This window comes from Schistocerca serialis, chromosome 10, assembly GCF_023864345.2.
Source record: "Schistocerca serialis cubense isolate TAMUIC-IGC-003099 chromosome 10, iqSchSeri2.2, whole genome shotgun sequence".
In the NCBI taxonomy this organism is placed as follows: Eukaryota; Metazoa; Arthropoda; class Insecta; order Orthoptera; family Acrididae; genus Schistocerca; species Schistocerca serialis.
In genome coordinates this window covers 63,331,149-63,345,663 of record NC_064647.1, presented here as the reverse complement: position 1 = coordinate 63,345,663, position 14,515 = coordinate 63,331,149, and the positions used below count along the sequence as shown (strand labels likewise).

Genomic DNA, 14,515 nt, shown 5'->3' with positions numbered 1-14,515 from the left:
TACACACGATCGTACTTTAGCCTACACCATGTTGGCGGGACACTTGCCTGGAGCTTGTTCTAGGGTTCGTCTCAATATCCTGTAGAATCCGATCCTCCAAATCTGGTGTACGCACAGTCCGCCGACTCCATGCACGATCGTCTGTTTGAAAGGCCCACGATCACGCAAACCTCCAAAAAGGGCTTGAAACGTTGTGCGATGCGTCTGATGTCAGTGAGGGTTCTTGTTTTTGTATTCCCGTGCTGCCGGCCGCTGTGGCCAAGCGGTTCTAGGCGCTCCAGTCCGGAACCACGCTGCTGCTACGGTCGCAGGTTCGAATCCTAACTCGGGCATGGATGTGAGTGATGTCCTTAGGTTAGTTAGGTTTAAGTAGTTCTAAGTCTACGGGACTCATGACCTCAGATGATAAGTCCAATAGTGCTTAGAGCCATATTCCCGTGCTGCCTCACGATCGTTTCCATCCTCCTAGCCGTACACAAACGCCACCTCGTTTCGTTCCTGACATGAATACCGGACCATTCTGCTGCTTACAGTACGCTGCGTCAGTAACTCACAAGGAAAACACGGCACGTGATCAGAGGAACTTGAATTCGTCAGCGCCATTACTGTGGCAACGATTTCCGGACAGATGTTTATAGGACATTTTTTCCTCCATTTCAGGTCAGGAGTCCGTCTCTGTTCGTTGTCGGTTTTATTAATGGTTGGCTGGTTGGTTGACTTGCGGGAGAGGACCAAACGGCGAGGTCATCATTCCCATCGGATTAAGGAAGAATGGGAAAGGAATTCGGCTGTGCCCTTTCAAAGAAACCATCCAAGCACTTCCCTGGAGCGATTTAGGAAAATCACGGAAAACCTAAATCAGGATGTCGCACATGGGTGTTTATTAATGTTTGCTTATGTAGATATAGAAGATTTGATAAAATATTTTATATTTAGTTATTAACACATGGCAACAGCATACGTTTTGTGTTTACATTCAGTAATAGTCGTCTGTTATGCTTTTGACGTATAATGAATGCAATGTACACATATCAAAAGAAGTTCTACATCACCTGGGTTCCGAGAGTTCCGGAACCTGTATAGAAAATTGGAATAGAGATCAACATAAACATCACTTCCGCCATTTTTATTGCTCATGAAAACCACACATTGTATGTTGTACCACCATACAGCGAAACCTTCAGGGCTGGTGGTCCAGATTTCTGTACACACTGGTACCTCTATTACCCAGTAGCAAGTCCTCTTGCATTGCTGCATGCCTGTATTCATCGTGGCATACTATCCACGAGTTCCAGATTGTCCCACTCCTCAACGGCGATTCGGCGTAGATCCCGCAGAGTGATTGGTGGGCCACGTCGTCCATCAACAGCCCTTTTCAGTCTATCCCAGACATGTCAGATAGGGTTCATGTCTGGCCACTCTAGTCGAGCGATGTCTTTATCCTGAAGGAAGTCGTTCACAAGATGTCCACGATGGGGGCGCGAACTGTCGTTCATGAATGCCGATATGGTTACACTATTGGTCGGAAGATGGCATTCACGTATCGTCCAGCCGTTACAGCGCCTTCCATGACCACCAGAGGCGTACGTCGTCCCCACATAATGCCAACCTCAAAACAGCAGGTGATATCTACTTTCCTGCACTCGCCGGACTGTGTGTCTAAGGCGTTCAGCCTGAATGGGTTGCCCCTAAACACGTCTCCAAAGATTGTCTGGTTGAAGGCGTATGCGCCGCTCATCAATCCTGAGCGGTCCATTCAGCGTGTTGTTGGACCCATCTGTACCGCGCTGCATGGTGTCGTGGTTGCAAATCCGGACCTCGCCATGGACATAGGGTGTGAAGTTGCGCATCATGCAGCCGATTGCGCACAGTTTGAGTCTTAATACGACGTCCTGTGGCTGCACGAACCGCAGTTTAAACATGGTTGTGTTGCTGTCAGGGTTCCTCCGAGCCATCATCCGTCGGTAATGGTCATCCACTGCAGTAGAAGCCCTTAGCGAGGCATGTCATCGACAGTTCCTGTCTCTCTGTATCTTGTAGAGAGCCCTTCCTAGCACAAAGTATCAATGCGGACGCGATCGACCCGCGGTATTGGCCGTCTAGGCATGGTTCAACTACAGAAAACACGAGCCGTGTACTTCGTTCCTGGTGGAATGACTGGAACTGATCGGCTGTCGGACCCCCTCCACGAACAATACGAGACTGGAATAGAAGGGAGAACCGATAGGGGTACTCAAGGTACCCTCCGCCACACACCGTCAGGTGGCTTGCGGAGTATGGATGTAGATGTCTAATAGGCGCTGCTCATGCATGGCTGTTTACATCTTTGGGCGGGTTGAGTGACATCTCTGAACAGTCAAATGGAAATTGTCTGTGATACAATATCCACAGTCAACGGGTATATTCTGGAGTTCTGGGGACCGGATTGATGCAAAACTTTTTTTGATGTGTGTATGTTGCAATGTCAAGAAGTTTTTCAATGTGATATAATTACAATTTAACACTTTTCAAATTATTTTACTTGTACTGTGAAACCTTGCTTTTTGCCAAATTTCATTATTCTCCGTCCAAGGGAGGTACCCTACAGGTTCTGATGAGTGAGTTTTCGACATCAAAATACGTGACAAAAGACCGAATCATTTGAATGAATTGATTTAGCAGCTTAAATTTTTACGCCGTAAAGAAGCAAAGGGTTAGGTGTGTGACAAATTTGAATTTGATGCGCCAACCTGATCCAAAGGAAAAAAGGGTGTTAAACTGCTGGACAAATATAGTTAGACAAAGTGATCCTATAAAGGTTCCGGTTTACAAATCGAGGCACAGAAACCTAAAAAAGGAGCTAGCTATTAGATTGATTAAGCTGAAATAACTGGCGGAAATTAGTACTTCACGACTTTTATTCGCAGTTGGAGGGATATGTCCCTCAAATTAGCCGCTTGGTCTGGGGCGCCTTGTCATGGTTCTCACAGGTCCCCACGTCGGAGGTTAGAGTCCTCCCTCGGGCATGGGTGTGTGTGTTGTCCTTGGCGTAAGATAGTTTAAGTTAGATTAAGTAGTGTGTAGGCCTAGGGACCGACGACCTGAACAGTTTGGTACCACAGGAATTTATCACCAGCGCTACCACCACTGTCCCTCACAGTACAAATAGTGAGAGGTACGCCAGCATCTTTCTGTGATCCCTTTATTAATTTCCCTCTGTGTTGGCCGTTGCCGGAAACAATTTTAAAATTAGCTGGCTGGGAAAAGCAGTAAGAAGTATAGACCCATATCAATGTTAATCATGTAAGAATACAATGGCTCGCTTCATTCCGGGAGGCTAAAAGCATAAAGAGGTTGAGAATTGCAATATAACATGAAAAGTCAGAAAAGGCGGAAAGATAATGGAGATCTGACCTATTTCTCTAGATATTAGATTCCTGTACCATCTGCAAAATTTTGACCGTACTGATTCCGGACACACTGCAATCAGTGTTGGATGGTCAACATCTTCAGCTGTAACATCATTGTGTATACATCAGGACTACTGATCACACGACAACACGTACAAGAATGCAGGGCAGTCACCTGGAGATCGACGAAGGTGAGGAAGCGACGAATCTCGCGGAATGCCGGGTCCCGCAACTTCTCTGCCCTCCTGATGTTCTCCTCCTCGTGCCCCGCTCGGTGCAGACCATTCATGATCACTCCCAGAAGCCTTCCCGTCTCCACGTCCACCGCCTGCAGTGACAGGCCTGCCGGCACAGAGAGAGAGACACACACTAATCTGTTGTACTGAAACTGTGTGGCGTAGGAGTAGGAATCTTGCAGTGTACATATACCGAAGCGCCAAAGAAACTGGTATAGTTATGCGTATTCGAATACAGAGGCATGTACACAGTCAGGATATGGAGCTGCGTTCAGCAATGCCTGCATAAGATAAGAGTCTGGCGCAGTTGTTAGATCGGTAACTGCTGGTACAATGGCAGATTATCAAGATTTAAGCACTTGCCCGCGAAAGGCAAAGGTCCCGAGTTCGAGTCTCGGTCCGGCACACAGTTTTAATCTGCCAGGAAGTTTCATATCAGCGCACACTCCGCTGCAGAGTGAAAATCTCATTCTAGATTTAATTGAGTTTGAAAGTGGTGTTATAGTCGGCGCACAGGTGATGCACACAGCATCTCCGAGGTAGCGATAAAGTTGGCATTTTCCCGTACGACCATTTCACGAGTGCACCATGAATATCACGAATCCGAACAAATCTCCGGCTTCGCTGCAGTCAGTAAAAGATCCTGCAAGAACGGGACCAATGACAACTGAAGAGAATCGTTCAACGTGACAGAAGTACAACCCTTGCTGCAGATTCCAGTGCCCGACCATCAGCAAGTGTCAGTGTGCGAACCATTCAACGAAACATCATCGATATGGGCTTTCGGAGCCGAAGGCCCACTCGTGTACCCTTGGTTACGTGGCCTGGCCACTGACGTAAATTCACAAAGCTTTAATCCTCGCCTGGGCCCATCAACGCCAACATCGGACTGTTGGTGATTGGAAACATGTTGCCTGGTCGGACGAGTCTATCGAGCGAATGGACGTGTACGGAAATGGACATAACCTCTTTAATCCATGGACCCTGCGTGTCAGCAGGGGACTGTTCAAGCTGGTGGAGGATCTGTAACGATGTGGGGCGTGGGGCGTGTGCCGTTGGAGTAATATGGGACACCTGGTACTTCTAGATACGACTTTGACTCGACATGTATGTAAGCGCCCTGGATCATCACCTGCACCCATTCATGCCCATTGTGCATTCCGACGGACTTGGGGAATTCCAGGTGCACAATGCGACACTCCACACATCCAGAATTGCTACAGAGTGGCTCCAGGAATACTCTTATGAGTTTAAACACTTCCACTGGCTACCTAACTCCCGTTATTGAGGGTATCTGGGATCTCCACCCCCTCGTACTCTTACGGATTTATGGACAGCCCTGCAGGATTCGTGGTATCATGGTATCCCAACTATGCGTTTTCGTGGGCTTCACTGTCTATCTGGGTTTGGTTTCCCGCCCTTGTTGCGGTTACGTCGTGGTTCTTCTTCCTTCTACGTATGGCTGCAACGATGTGTATCGATATTTGCACCGTGTACCATCTTTGGTTTTGTGCATGTGGTTTCTGGCTAGGGGGTCTGCGGTGAGTCGGTCGGTTGCTGCGGACCAGGGAAGTTATCTCCGCGCGGTACAGTCGGCTGGATCCGCTGGCAGTCCCTGCGCAGTGGCGGAGCGTGTGTGGAGCTGTCCGATCGGTACGAACTTCGTGGTTCACCGACCCAGGACGTCAGAGTTGGGTAATGGTTTCAAGTACTCGAGCCACGTCCATTCACGTTGTGTAGTTCGTTTCGGTAGTCCGCTGTTGGGGAGGTTTTCCTGTGAGCAACACAGAGTGTTTCTATTGCTGAAATTTAGCCGCTAATTAACTATATTGATTGACCACAATTCAAGTGCACCAGCGGGATTTTCTGCCTTGTGGCCGCCGTTAGTGTTTTGGTTACGTGGCCTGGCCACTGACGTAAATTCAGGCAGTGTTTCTTTTGGGTGAAGTTAACTATATTATTGTATTTCAAATTCAAGTGTACTAGTGGAATTTTCTGCCTTGTGGCCGTTAGTGTTCCGGCTACCTGCCCTGCCCACTAACGTACTTTCAAATGGTTCAAATGGCTCTGAGCACTATGGGACTTAACTTCTGAGGTCATCAGCCCCCTAGAACTTAGAACTACTTAAACGTAACTAACCAAAGGACACCACACACATCCATGCCCGAGGCAGGATTCGTACCTGAGACCGTAGAGGTCGCGCGGTTCCAGACTGAAGCGCCTAGAACCGCTCGGTCACACCGGCCGGCACGTAATTTCATGCAGCGTCCTTTCCTCATCTGTTGTCGCTGTCCAACGTGGTGTGTAGTTTTGACAGCTTAACACATATTTCATTGTGGATAATCACGTTAGTAACATTTTGTGTTAGAATTCTCATGTACCGATTGGTGGCAAGCAAGTCGTTTTGTCGGTTAGGTTACCGATGGATCAAGTGCAGTTGGTCTCACAACCTGTCTCACCTAAATGAACGAGGACAGACCGACCTCCCTGGAGGCTTCTGAGTACCGTTGCCTTTAGTGTCCTTCTCACTGGTATTTAATTGTCTGTTTATAATCTATCATAGCCACTGATTTAAAAATTCATGATTTTACTGGATTTTATGTATTTCTTAATTTTGGAAAATTAATTGTGGGCCTTCAGCCCTGGACATTATTCTTAAAATTACCTTTCAAGCTTAAACATTGCGGCCTTCTGTCTTTGGAAGGTTATGCTAGTTTATTTTAAAATCATCAAAATTTTATTGTGGGCCATCGGCCTTCTGCCTTTGGAAGGTTATGCTAATTTATTTTAAAATCGTCAAAATTTTACTGTGGGCCATCGGCAGTTTATATTGCTTCTTGTTTGTTTTTCTATCCACTTATGCCTTGAGGCTTTCAAACTAGCTGTAATAAAAATATATTTTAATTATTTTATTTGCTATTTTTTTGTGTTGGCAGAAGAGCCAACACCGTGTTACTAGTGGAGGCCGAAATGCACGCGTTTTAGCTCACGCAGGCTGGCGTGAGGAGGGAAGAACTATACTGACGTGAGGTCTGGAACATGACAAGGCATGAGAATTCAGAAAGCGGACGTAATTAGTTTGATACTTAACATTAATCCATTAATGATGAACGTCGCTCTTGACGGTACATGATTCACAATATTATCTGTTCAGAAGACATAGTAACTGAATATGGCGCCTTGCTAGGTAGTAGCAAATGACGTAGCTGAAGGCTATGCTAAACTGTCGTCTCTGCAAATGAGAGCGTATGTAGTCAGTGAACCATCGCTACCAAAGTCGGCTGTACAACTGGGGCGAGTGCTAGGGAGTCTCTCTAGAATAGACCTGCCGTGTGGCGGCGCTCGGTCTGCAATCACTGATAGTGGCGACACGCGGGTCCGACGTATACTAACTGACCGCGGCCGATTTAACGGCTACCACCTAGCAAGTGTGGTGTCTGGCGGTGACACCACAATTTTAACTTCATTTTATCTTGTTGATTTTTAAAATTTCTTGTTTGGAGGCCTTCATGCGTGAAAGAATTGGTTTTTTTTTTTAAACTCATTCTAAAGGTACGGCTATGTGCCGTCGTGGTTTAAAGCTGTTATTAAATTACAATAAATTACAATTTTGAGTGAACCTGACCGACACCTTAATTGGCCCTTTCCACAATCCTAATCACCTGTTCTGCCCAGCGGGTGTCTCAATCAGTTCCCTCCAGCACTACTTTAGACATCAGTCGAGTCCATGCCGAGTCGTGTTGCGACATTTTTGAGAGCTCACGGGGGCCCTACACGATATTAGGTAGGTGTACCAGTTTCCCTCGCTCTTCAGTGTATATGAAGCAGGATTCACAGTGAAACCAGCCTTGATCACGAACTACACTGCGTAACACGGAGGGTCAATGTTTTTGACACCCTGTAATTGTCTCCCATTGGTAGTCGAATTTGAAACTTGGCTCAAAGGTGCCGAGTGGTGCATGGGCGCGGCACCCTGCGACGTCATCCTCGTATTCGGCGGCACTCAAAACAGTATGTTTTTGTTGTTGTTGTTCTTGTGGTCTTCAGTCCTGAGACTGGTTTGATGCAGCTCTCCATGCTACTCTATCCTGGGCAAGCTTCATCTCCCAGTACCTACTGCAGCCTACATCCTTCTGAATCTGCTTAGTGTATTCATCTCCTGGTCTCCCTCTACGATTTTTACCCTCCACGCTGCCCTCCAATACTTAATTGGTGATCCCGTGATACCTCAGAACATGTCCTACCAACCGATCCCTTCTTCTAGTCAAGTTGTGCCACAAACTTCTCTTCTCCCCAATGCTATTCAACACCTCCTCATTAGTTATGTGATCTACCCATCTAATCTTCAGCATTCTTCTGTAGCACCACATTTCGAAAGCTTCTATTCTCTTCTTGTCTAAGCTATTTATCGTCCACGTTTCACTTCCATACATGGCTACACTCCATACAAATACTTTCAGAAACGACTTCCTGACACTTAAATTCCTCTTCTTCAGAAACGCTTTCCTTGCCATTGCCAGTCTACATTTTATATCCTCTCTACATCGACCGTCATCAGTTATTTTGCTCCCCAAATAGCAAAACTCCTTTACTACTTTAAGTGTCTCATTTTCTAATCTAATTCCCTCAGCATCACCCGACTTAATTCGACTACATTCCATTATCCTCGTTTTGCTTTTGTTGATGTTCACCTTATATCCTCCTTTCAAGACACTGTAAATTCCGTTCAACTGCCCTTCCAAGTCCTTTGCTGTCTCTGACAGAATTACAATGTCATCGGCGAATCTCGAAGTTTTTATTTCTTTTCCATGGATTTTAAAACCTACTCCAAACTTTTCTATTGTTTCCTTTACTGCTTGCTCAATATACAGATTGAATAACATCGGAGATAGGCCACAACCCTGTCTCACTCCATTCCCAACCACTGCTTCCCTTTCATACCCCTCGACTCTTATAACTGCCATCTGCTTTCTGTACAAATTGTAAATAGCCTTTCGCTCCCTGTATTTTACCCTTGCCACCTTCAGAATTTGAAAGAGAGTATTCCAGGCAACATTGTCAAAAACTTTCTCTAAGTCTACAAATGCTAGAAACGTAGGTTTGCCTTTCCTTAATCTTTCTTCTAAGATAAGTCGTAGCGTCAGTATTGCCTCACGTGTTCCAACATTTCTACGGAATCCAAACTGATCTTCGCCGAGGTCGGCTTCTATCAGTTTTTCCATTCGTCTTTAAAGAATTCACGTTAGTATTTTGCAGCTGTGACTTATTAAACTGATTGTAAGGTGCGTTAATGATGTCATATTGGCACCAAATTTCTCAAAACGTTGTAGCGAACTCCATCGTGGACGTGTCAGAGGATGGGAAGGTCGTCAACCCTCTGCCCTTACCCACTTTCACCCATCCTCTTGTCGCTTCTGTGACTGGAATCAGAACCGCAGTGCCCAGCGTTCAAGTCAGGCGGTTTCCTTATGGTTCGCCCAGGAAAACTTTTCAGACACACCGCATCTCAGAACCGACACGGAAAAGGCTCAGGGGGTGGCAAAAGGGGTCTCAAAGAAACCACCCCTTCCCTAGCGGCGATCATTTTCAGGCATTTTGCAGTACGATGTGCAACAGTTTCTCGTCATCTTACATCTACATCTACATGGATACTCTCTATTATTCCAATATCTTACAGCGCGCGGAAGAAACGAACACTTATATCTTTCCCGTGCGTAATGGTACTTGAATTACGTAACCATTACGGCACCTCACCTGAACCTCTCGATATCAGTAATATTGTACTGTATTTCTGTAAAATACTTGACATATTTCTGAGACAACATTCAGATTTGATTTCATTAATGTAGAAGTACTTTGATTCATCGATATGTTTATATTGCAATGATATTATTCTTGTGTGTATTCTTTCTTTTGTCACTATGATCTTTGACGTACTTGTAACTCTTCATTTTTGGGCGCGTAAGCAGTTAGTTAGAGAGTCGGACCTTGAGAAAGTCAAGTCTTGGACGTCATGTTGGAAAGACGCATATTGTAGCCAGTTTATAAAATGTGAACTTTAACAGTGAGGAAGACTGTAAGTAGGCCGTTTAGGTTTTTATATTGGTAACGCCGTTTAGGTTTTTATATTGGTAACGCCACGTAGCGCTCTGCATGAAAATCACTGGCTGTGCTGTGTGCAGTCTGTGGCTGGTTTGCATTGTTGTTAGCTATTGCAGTGTTGGGCAGCTGGCTGTTAACAGCGCGTAGCGTTGCGCAGTTGGAGGTGAGCCGCCAGCAGTGGTGGATGTGGGGAGAGAGATGGCGGAGTTTTGAAATTTGTAAGACTGGATATCATGAACTGCTATATATATTATGACTTTTGAACACTATTAAGGTAAATACATTGTTTGTTCTCTATCAAAATCTTTCATTTGCTAACTATGCCTATCAGTAGTTAGTGCCGTCAGTAGTCTGAATCTTGTATTTAGCTGGCAGTAGTGGCGCTCGCTGTACTGCAGTAGTTCGAGTAACGAAGATTTTTGGTGAGGTAAGTTATTTGTGAAAGGTATGGGTTAATGTCAGTCAGGGCCATTCTTTTGTAGGGATTTTTGGAAGTCAGATTGCGTTGCGCTAAAAATATTGTGTGTCAGTTTAGTGCTGATCAGAATACGTAAAGAGCGAAATGTCTGAGTGCGTTCAGTTTTGCTCAGCTGTTTGAAAATCAAATAATGTAAGAGGTTTATCAGCACAGTAATCAATTAGTTTTGCTAAGGGGACGTTTCAAGATGTTTTCAAGTATGTTTTATATTGTGAAGTGATGTTTTGTGTGTGATATTGCAGCAAAAGTAATTAAAAAGAAGTGTAACTTAAATTCGGAGTGCTGATTACTCTTTTACATCACCATTTTCCTGCAAAAGTGTAATCTTCAAGAATGGTTTGTGAAGCGCATCTACAAAACTTTTGAATATCGTAGAATAAAACCTAGGCCCCTTTGCATCCGAGCTTGGAATCATCACCACCTAGATTTTCAACGATTGAGCCATGACTTTACAACGAGACCAGCGTGGGAAACACGAAAAGATGAGTGCCTAGTTTATTCATTATTACATGAAATGACTTTATTAACTGTGCTCTAATGACACCTGCCACATAATAACTTTGTTGTTGCCCGAAAATGCAGTATTTAGCAGTGTGAGCAACACCACAATCATTATTAAATTTTGACCTTTGTTGTGGTTGGGTTGTTAGACGTGCGAGCTCTGATTTCCCTTATTTTATTATGACGACCGTTTCTCCCTGTGTAACTCGGCGTCAGCAAAATATTTTCGCATTCGGAGGAGAAAGTTGGTGATTGAAATTTCGTGGGATGATTCCGCCGCAACGGAAAACGCCCTTGTTTTAATGGCGTCCACCCCGAATCCTGCATCATGTCAGTAACACTCTCCCTCCATTTCGCGACAATACAAAACCTGCTGCACTTCTTTGAACTTTCTGGATGTACTCCGTCAATCCTATCTGGCGAGGATCCCACAGCTCGTAGCAGTATTCTAAAAGAGGACGGACAAGCGTGGTGTAGACAGTCTCCTTAGTAGATCTGTTACATTTTCTAAGTGTCCTCCGAACGAAACGCATTCTTCGGTCAACCTTCCGTACCACATTTTCTACGTGTTCCTTCCAATTTAACTTATTTGCAATCGTAATTTCTAGATATGTAATTGAATTTGTGGCCTCTAGATTTGACTGATTATCGTGTAACCGAAGTTTAATGGTTTCCTTTCGGCACTCATGTGGATGACCTCACACTTTTCATTGTTTATTATCAGTTGGCAACTTTTGCACCATACAGGTATCTTTCCTTAATCATTTTGGAATTTGTTTTAATCTTCTGATGGCTTTACTAGTCGATAAACGACAGCATCATCTGACGGCTGCTCACATTGTCTCCCAAACTCGTTGTTATATAGATAAGGAACTGCAGGGCGTATAACACTAATTTGGGGAACGCCAGAAGTCATTTCTGTTTTACTCGATGATTTTCCGTCTGTTGCTACGAATTGTGACCTTCCTGAAACGTAATCACGAATCCAGTCACATAACTGAGACGATATTCGATAAGCGCGAAATTTCACTACAAGCCGCTTGCTTGGTACAGTGTCAAAGGCCTTCTGGAAATATGGAAATAGGGAATCAATTTGAAATCCCTTGTAAATAGCAGTCAACACTTCATGTGAATAAAGAGCTAGTTGGGTTTCACAAGAACGATGTTTTCTAGTTCCATGTTGACTGTGTGTCAATAGACCGTTCTATCCGAGGTAGTTGATAATGTTCGAACACAATATCTGTTCCAAAATCCTGCTGCATAATGGCGTTAATGAGATGGGCCTGTAATTTAGTGGATTACTCCTGCTACCTTTCCTGAATATTGGTGTGACCTGTGCAATTTTCCAGTCTTTGGGTACAGATCTTTCGTCGACCGAACGGTTGTATAAGACTGTTATATATGGAACTATTGCATCAGCATACTCTGGAAGGAACCTAACTAGTATACAGGCTGGACCGGAGGACTTGCTATCATTAAGTGATTAAAGTTGCTCCACTACTCCGAGGAGAGGATATCTACTTGTACGTTACTCATCTTAGCAGCTGTTCTTGATTCGATTTGTGCAATACCTACATCGTCTTCTTTCGTCAAGAAAGTTGGAAGGCTGTGTTTAGAGACTGCTGACACCCGCTGGATGACTCAACCCTTCTCTAAGGAACTGTAGGGCTGCAACCCTATTGAACGTGGTATGTTCCCTTTGGAGTGCAGCGCGGCCACAATTTTTGCTCTGGTACACGGAATAGAAACCATTGGGAACTGTTCAAAACCATTCGACGAAATTTTCACGTGGTCCAAAGCAGCCTTCTTGTTCTTGGTCCCACCTGTGGCTTGATCGTGGGGGGTGGGGGGGGGGGGGGACAACCTAAGCCGGCTGGGGTGGCCGAGAGGTTCTAGGAGCTTCAGTCCGGAACCGCGCTATAGCTACGGTCGCACGTTCGAATCCTGCCTCGGGCATGGATGTGTGTGCTGTCCTTAGGTTAGTTAGGTTTAAGTAGTTCTACGTTCTAGGGGACTGATGACCTCAGATGGTAAGTCCCATAGTGCTCAGAGCCGTTTGAGCCATTTTTTTGGGACAACCCGATATTCACACATGTGTGTATGTAACCGCCAGAGGCTCACGCTGAGACGCCCCCCCCCCCCCCCCCTCCCCGGTTGCCCCCAGTTCAGCAACAGCCATTATGCTACCCAAACACATTTGTTCAGCACCTCAAATATGTAGAGAGACTTCGATTCCAGTCACTCACCTGCATAGCGGTCCACTACTGCTGTAAGTATCCTCTCGTTGTCACCATAAACCAAGGCAATGGATCCGTGTGACTTGAGCAGCGAACTGTACCATCAGGTCAGTGAGTTTGAAAGAGGGCGCGTTGTTGGCATGAGAGAATGTGATGCATCCATCAGGGAAACTGCTGCTCGTCTGGGGTGAAGTGTTTCGGCAGTGCAGAGAATGTGTGCAGCATGGCTCACGGAAGGCCGTAGAACACGACGAGATGGGTCAGGTCGCGCCATCCCCACCACCTCAACCCTTACGTCCCTCCCTCCCGAGAAGATCGATACCTTATCCAAATGGCACTGCAGGACAGATCCTTCTCAGCTCTCTCCCAACAGTGGAACAGATCGTACACTGTCAGGGGTGACAGTCCGTTGCCGTTTATTAAGGCCCGGGTTACCTGTGCATTGTCCACTGCTCTGCCTACCTTTGACGACTGTGCAAAAACGTGCTAGATGGCACTGAGAGCCACAGGCTTATTTTGCCGGTAGGTGGTGTTGCGCCGCAATATCTATGTCGGTGGCCGACGTGGTTCAAATACTAATCATTTCTGCAGGACATACTAATGTACAGTGGTGGACAAAACAAGCGAGACCTCCCGCCTTTTCGTTATGCTGATCCGCACAGCTTTAAATTCTGCTACACAGCAGTATAACAGGAAAGGCGACGAACTGCTACCAACATACTATGCAGAGGCGTTAAACTGACAAACTATCCGAATTTTGTCAGACTGTTTTCAATCATATGTAAGACTTAACGAGGGTTGCAACTTAAATAGTGGCAACTATTTATTCACAACCGATACAAAAGAGTTACATGTCTGCACCTGTTACTGTTCTTCAAAGTAGTCACCAGCGTTGTGTAGAACCCGTTGCCGTTACTCGCTAATAACAGTATTTTGTTATTTCGATAAACATCCCGAATGATTGTCACATAAGCGGTGACATAAAGGTAGTAAATTCATATTTTAGAGTACAGAAATCTCTATGCAACAGAAACTGCAGATCATTTTGCCATTTTCATTTCGAAATTTCCGGCTTATTCATGTCTGAGATAATAATAGAGCGCTGTTTGCCTGGGTTGTCAGCTAGCGTAGTGAAAGGTGTTTGCTATTGCAAGGGAGGTCTGGTTTGTTTTCGCTTCTAATCTCGATGGAGGCAGATAGACTATCAGTAAAGGAATTTTAAGAAATTCTCGCGCCCCCAATACGTTTTATTGCTACATTTATTCTGTACTGGTACCCTGTGGATGCCAATATGAAACTCTCGTAGAATTTCATACTTGTTACTGTCTTCCTTTTTCCGCTTCTGTCAATCATTGAATTGATTTACGTGTGGCACTGAATGATTTTTAACTGAATTTCGTTATGAATTATCACGCATTGCTAAATTTGCACACTTTCATGGTAGGTCAGCAACGGTAATCCACTATGACTGTTCTGAAAGTTGACACAAACCGTTTCGCTGCCGAATGCGCATAATATTTTGCTAATTCGTAACTATCTGGGGTACTTTGTCTTACTAGAACAGTTGCGTTA

General features: G+C 45.1%; 1 protein-coding gene across 1 annotated transcript in view; it reads right to left on the bottom strand.

The window, feature by feature from the left end:
- LOC126425261 (arylalkylamine N-acetyltransferase 1-like) overlaps positions 1-14,515 on the bottom strand; it is a 70,058-nt gene that overhangs the window by 30,104 nt on the left and 25,439 nt on the right. The window contains exon 3 of the mRNA XM_050088231.1: positions 3,565-3,731. Coding sequence (XP_049944188.1) covers positions 3,565-3,731 — 167 coding nt within the window. The remainder of the gene's footprint in view (positions 1-3,564; positions 3,732-14,515) is intronic.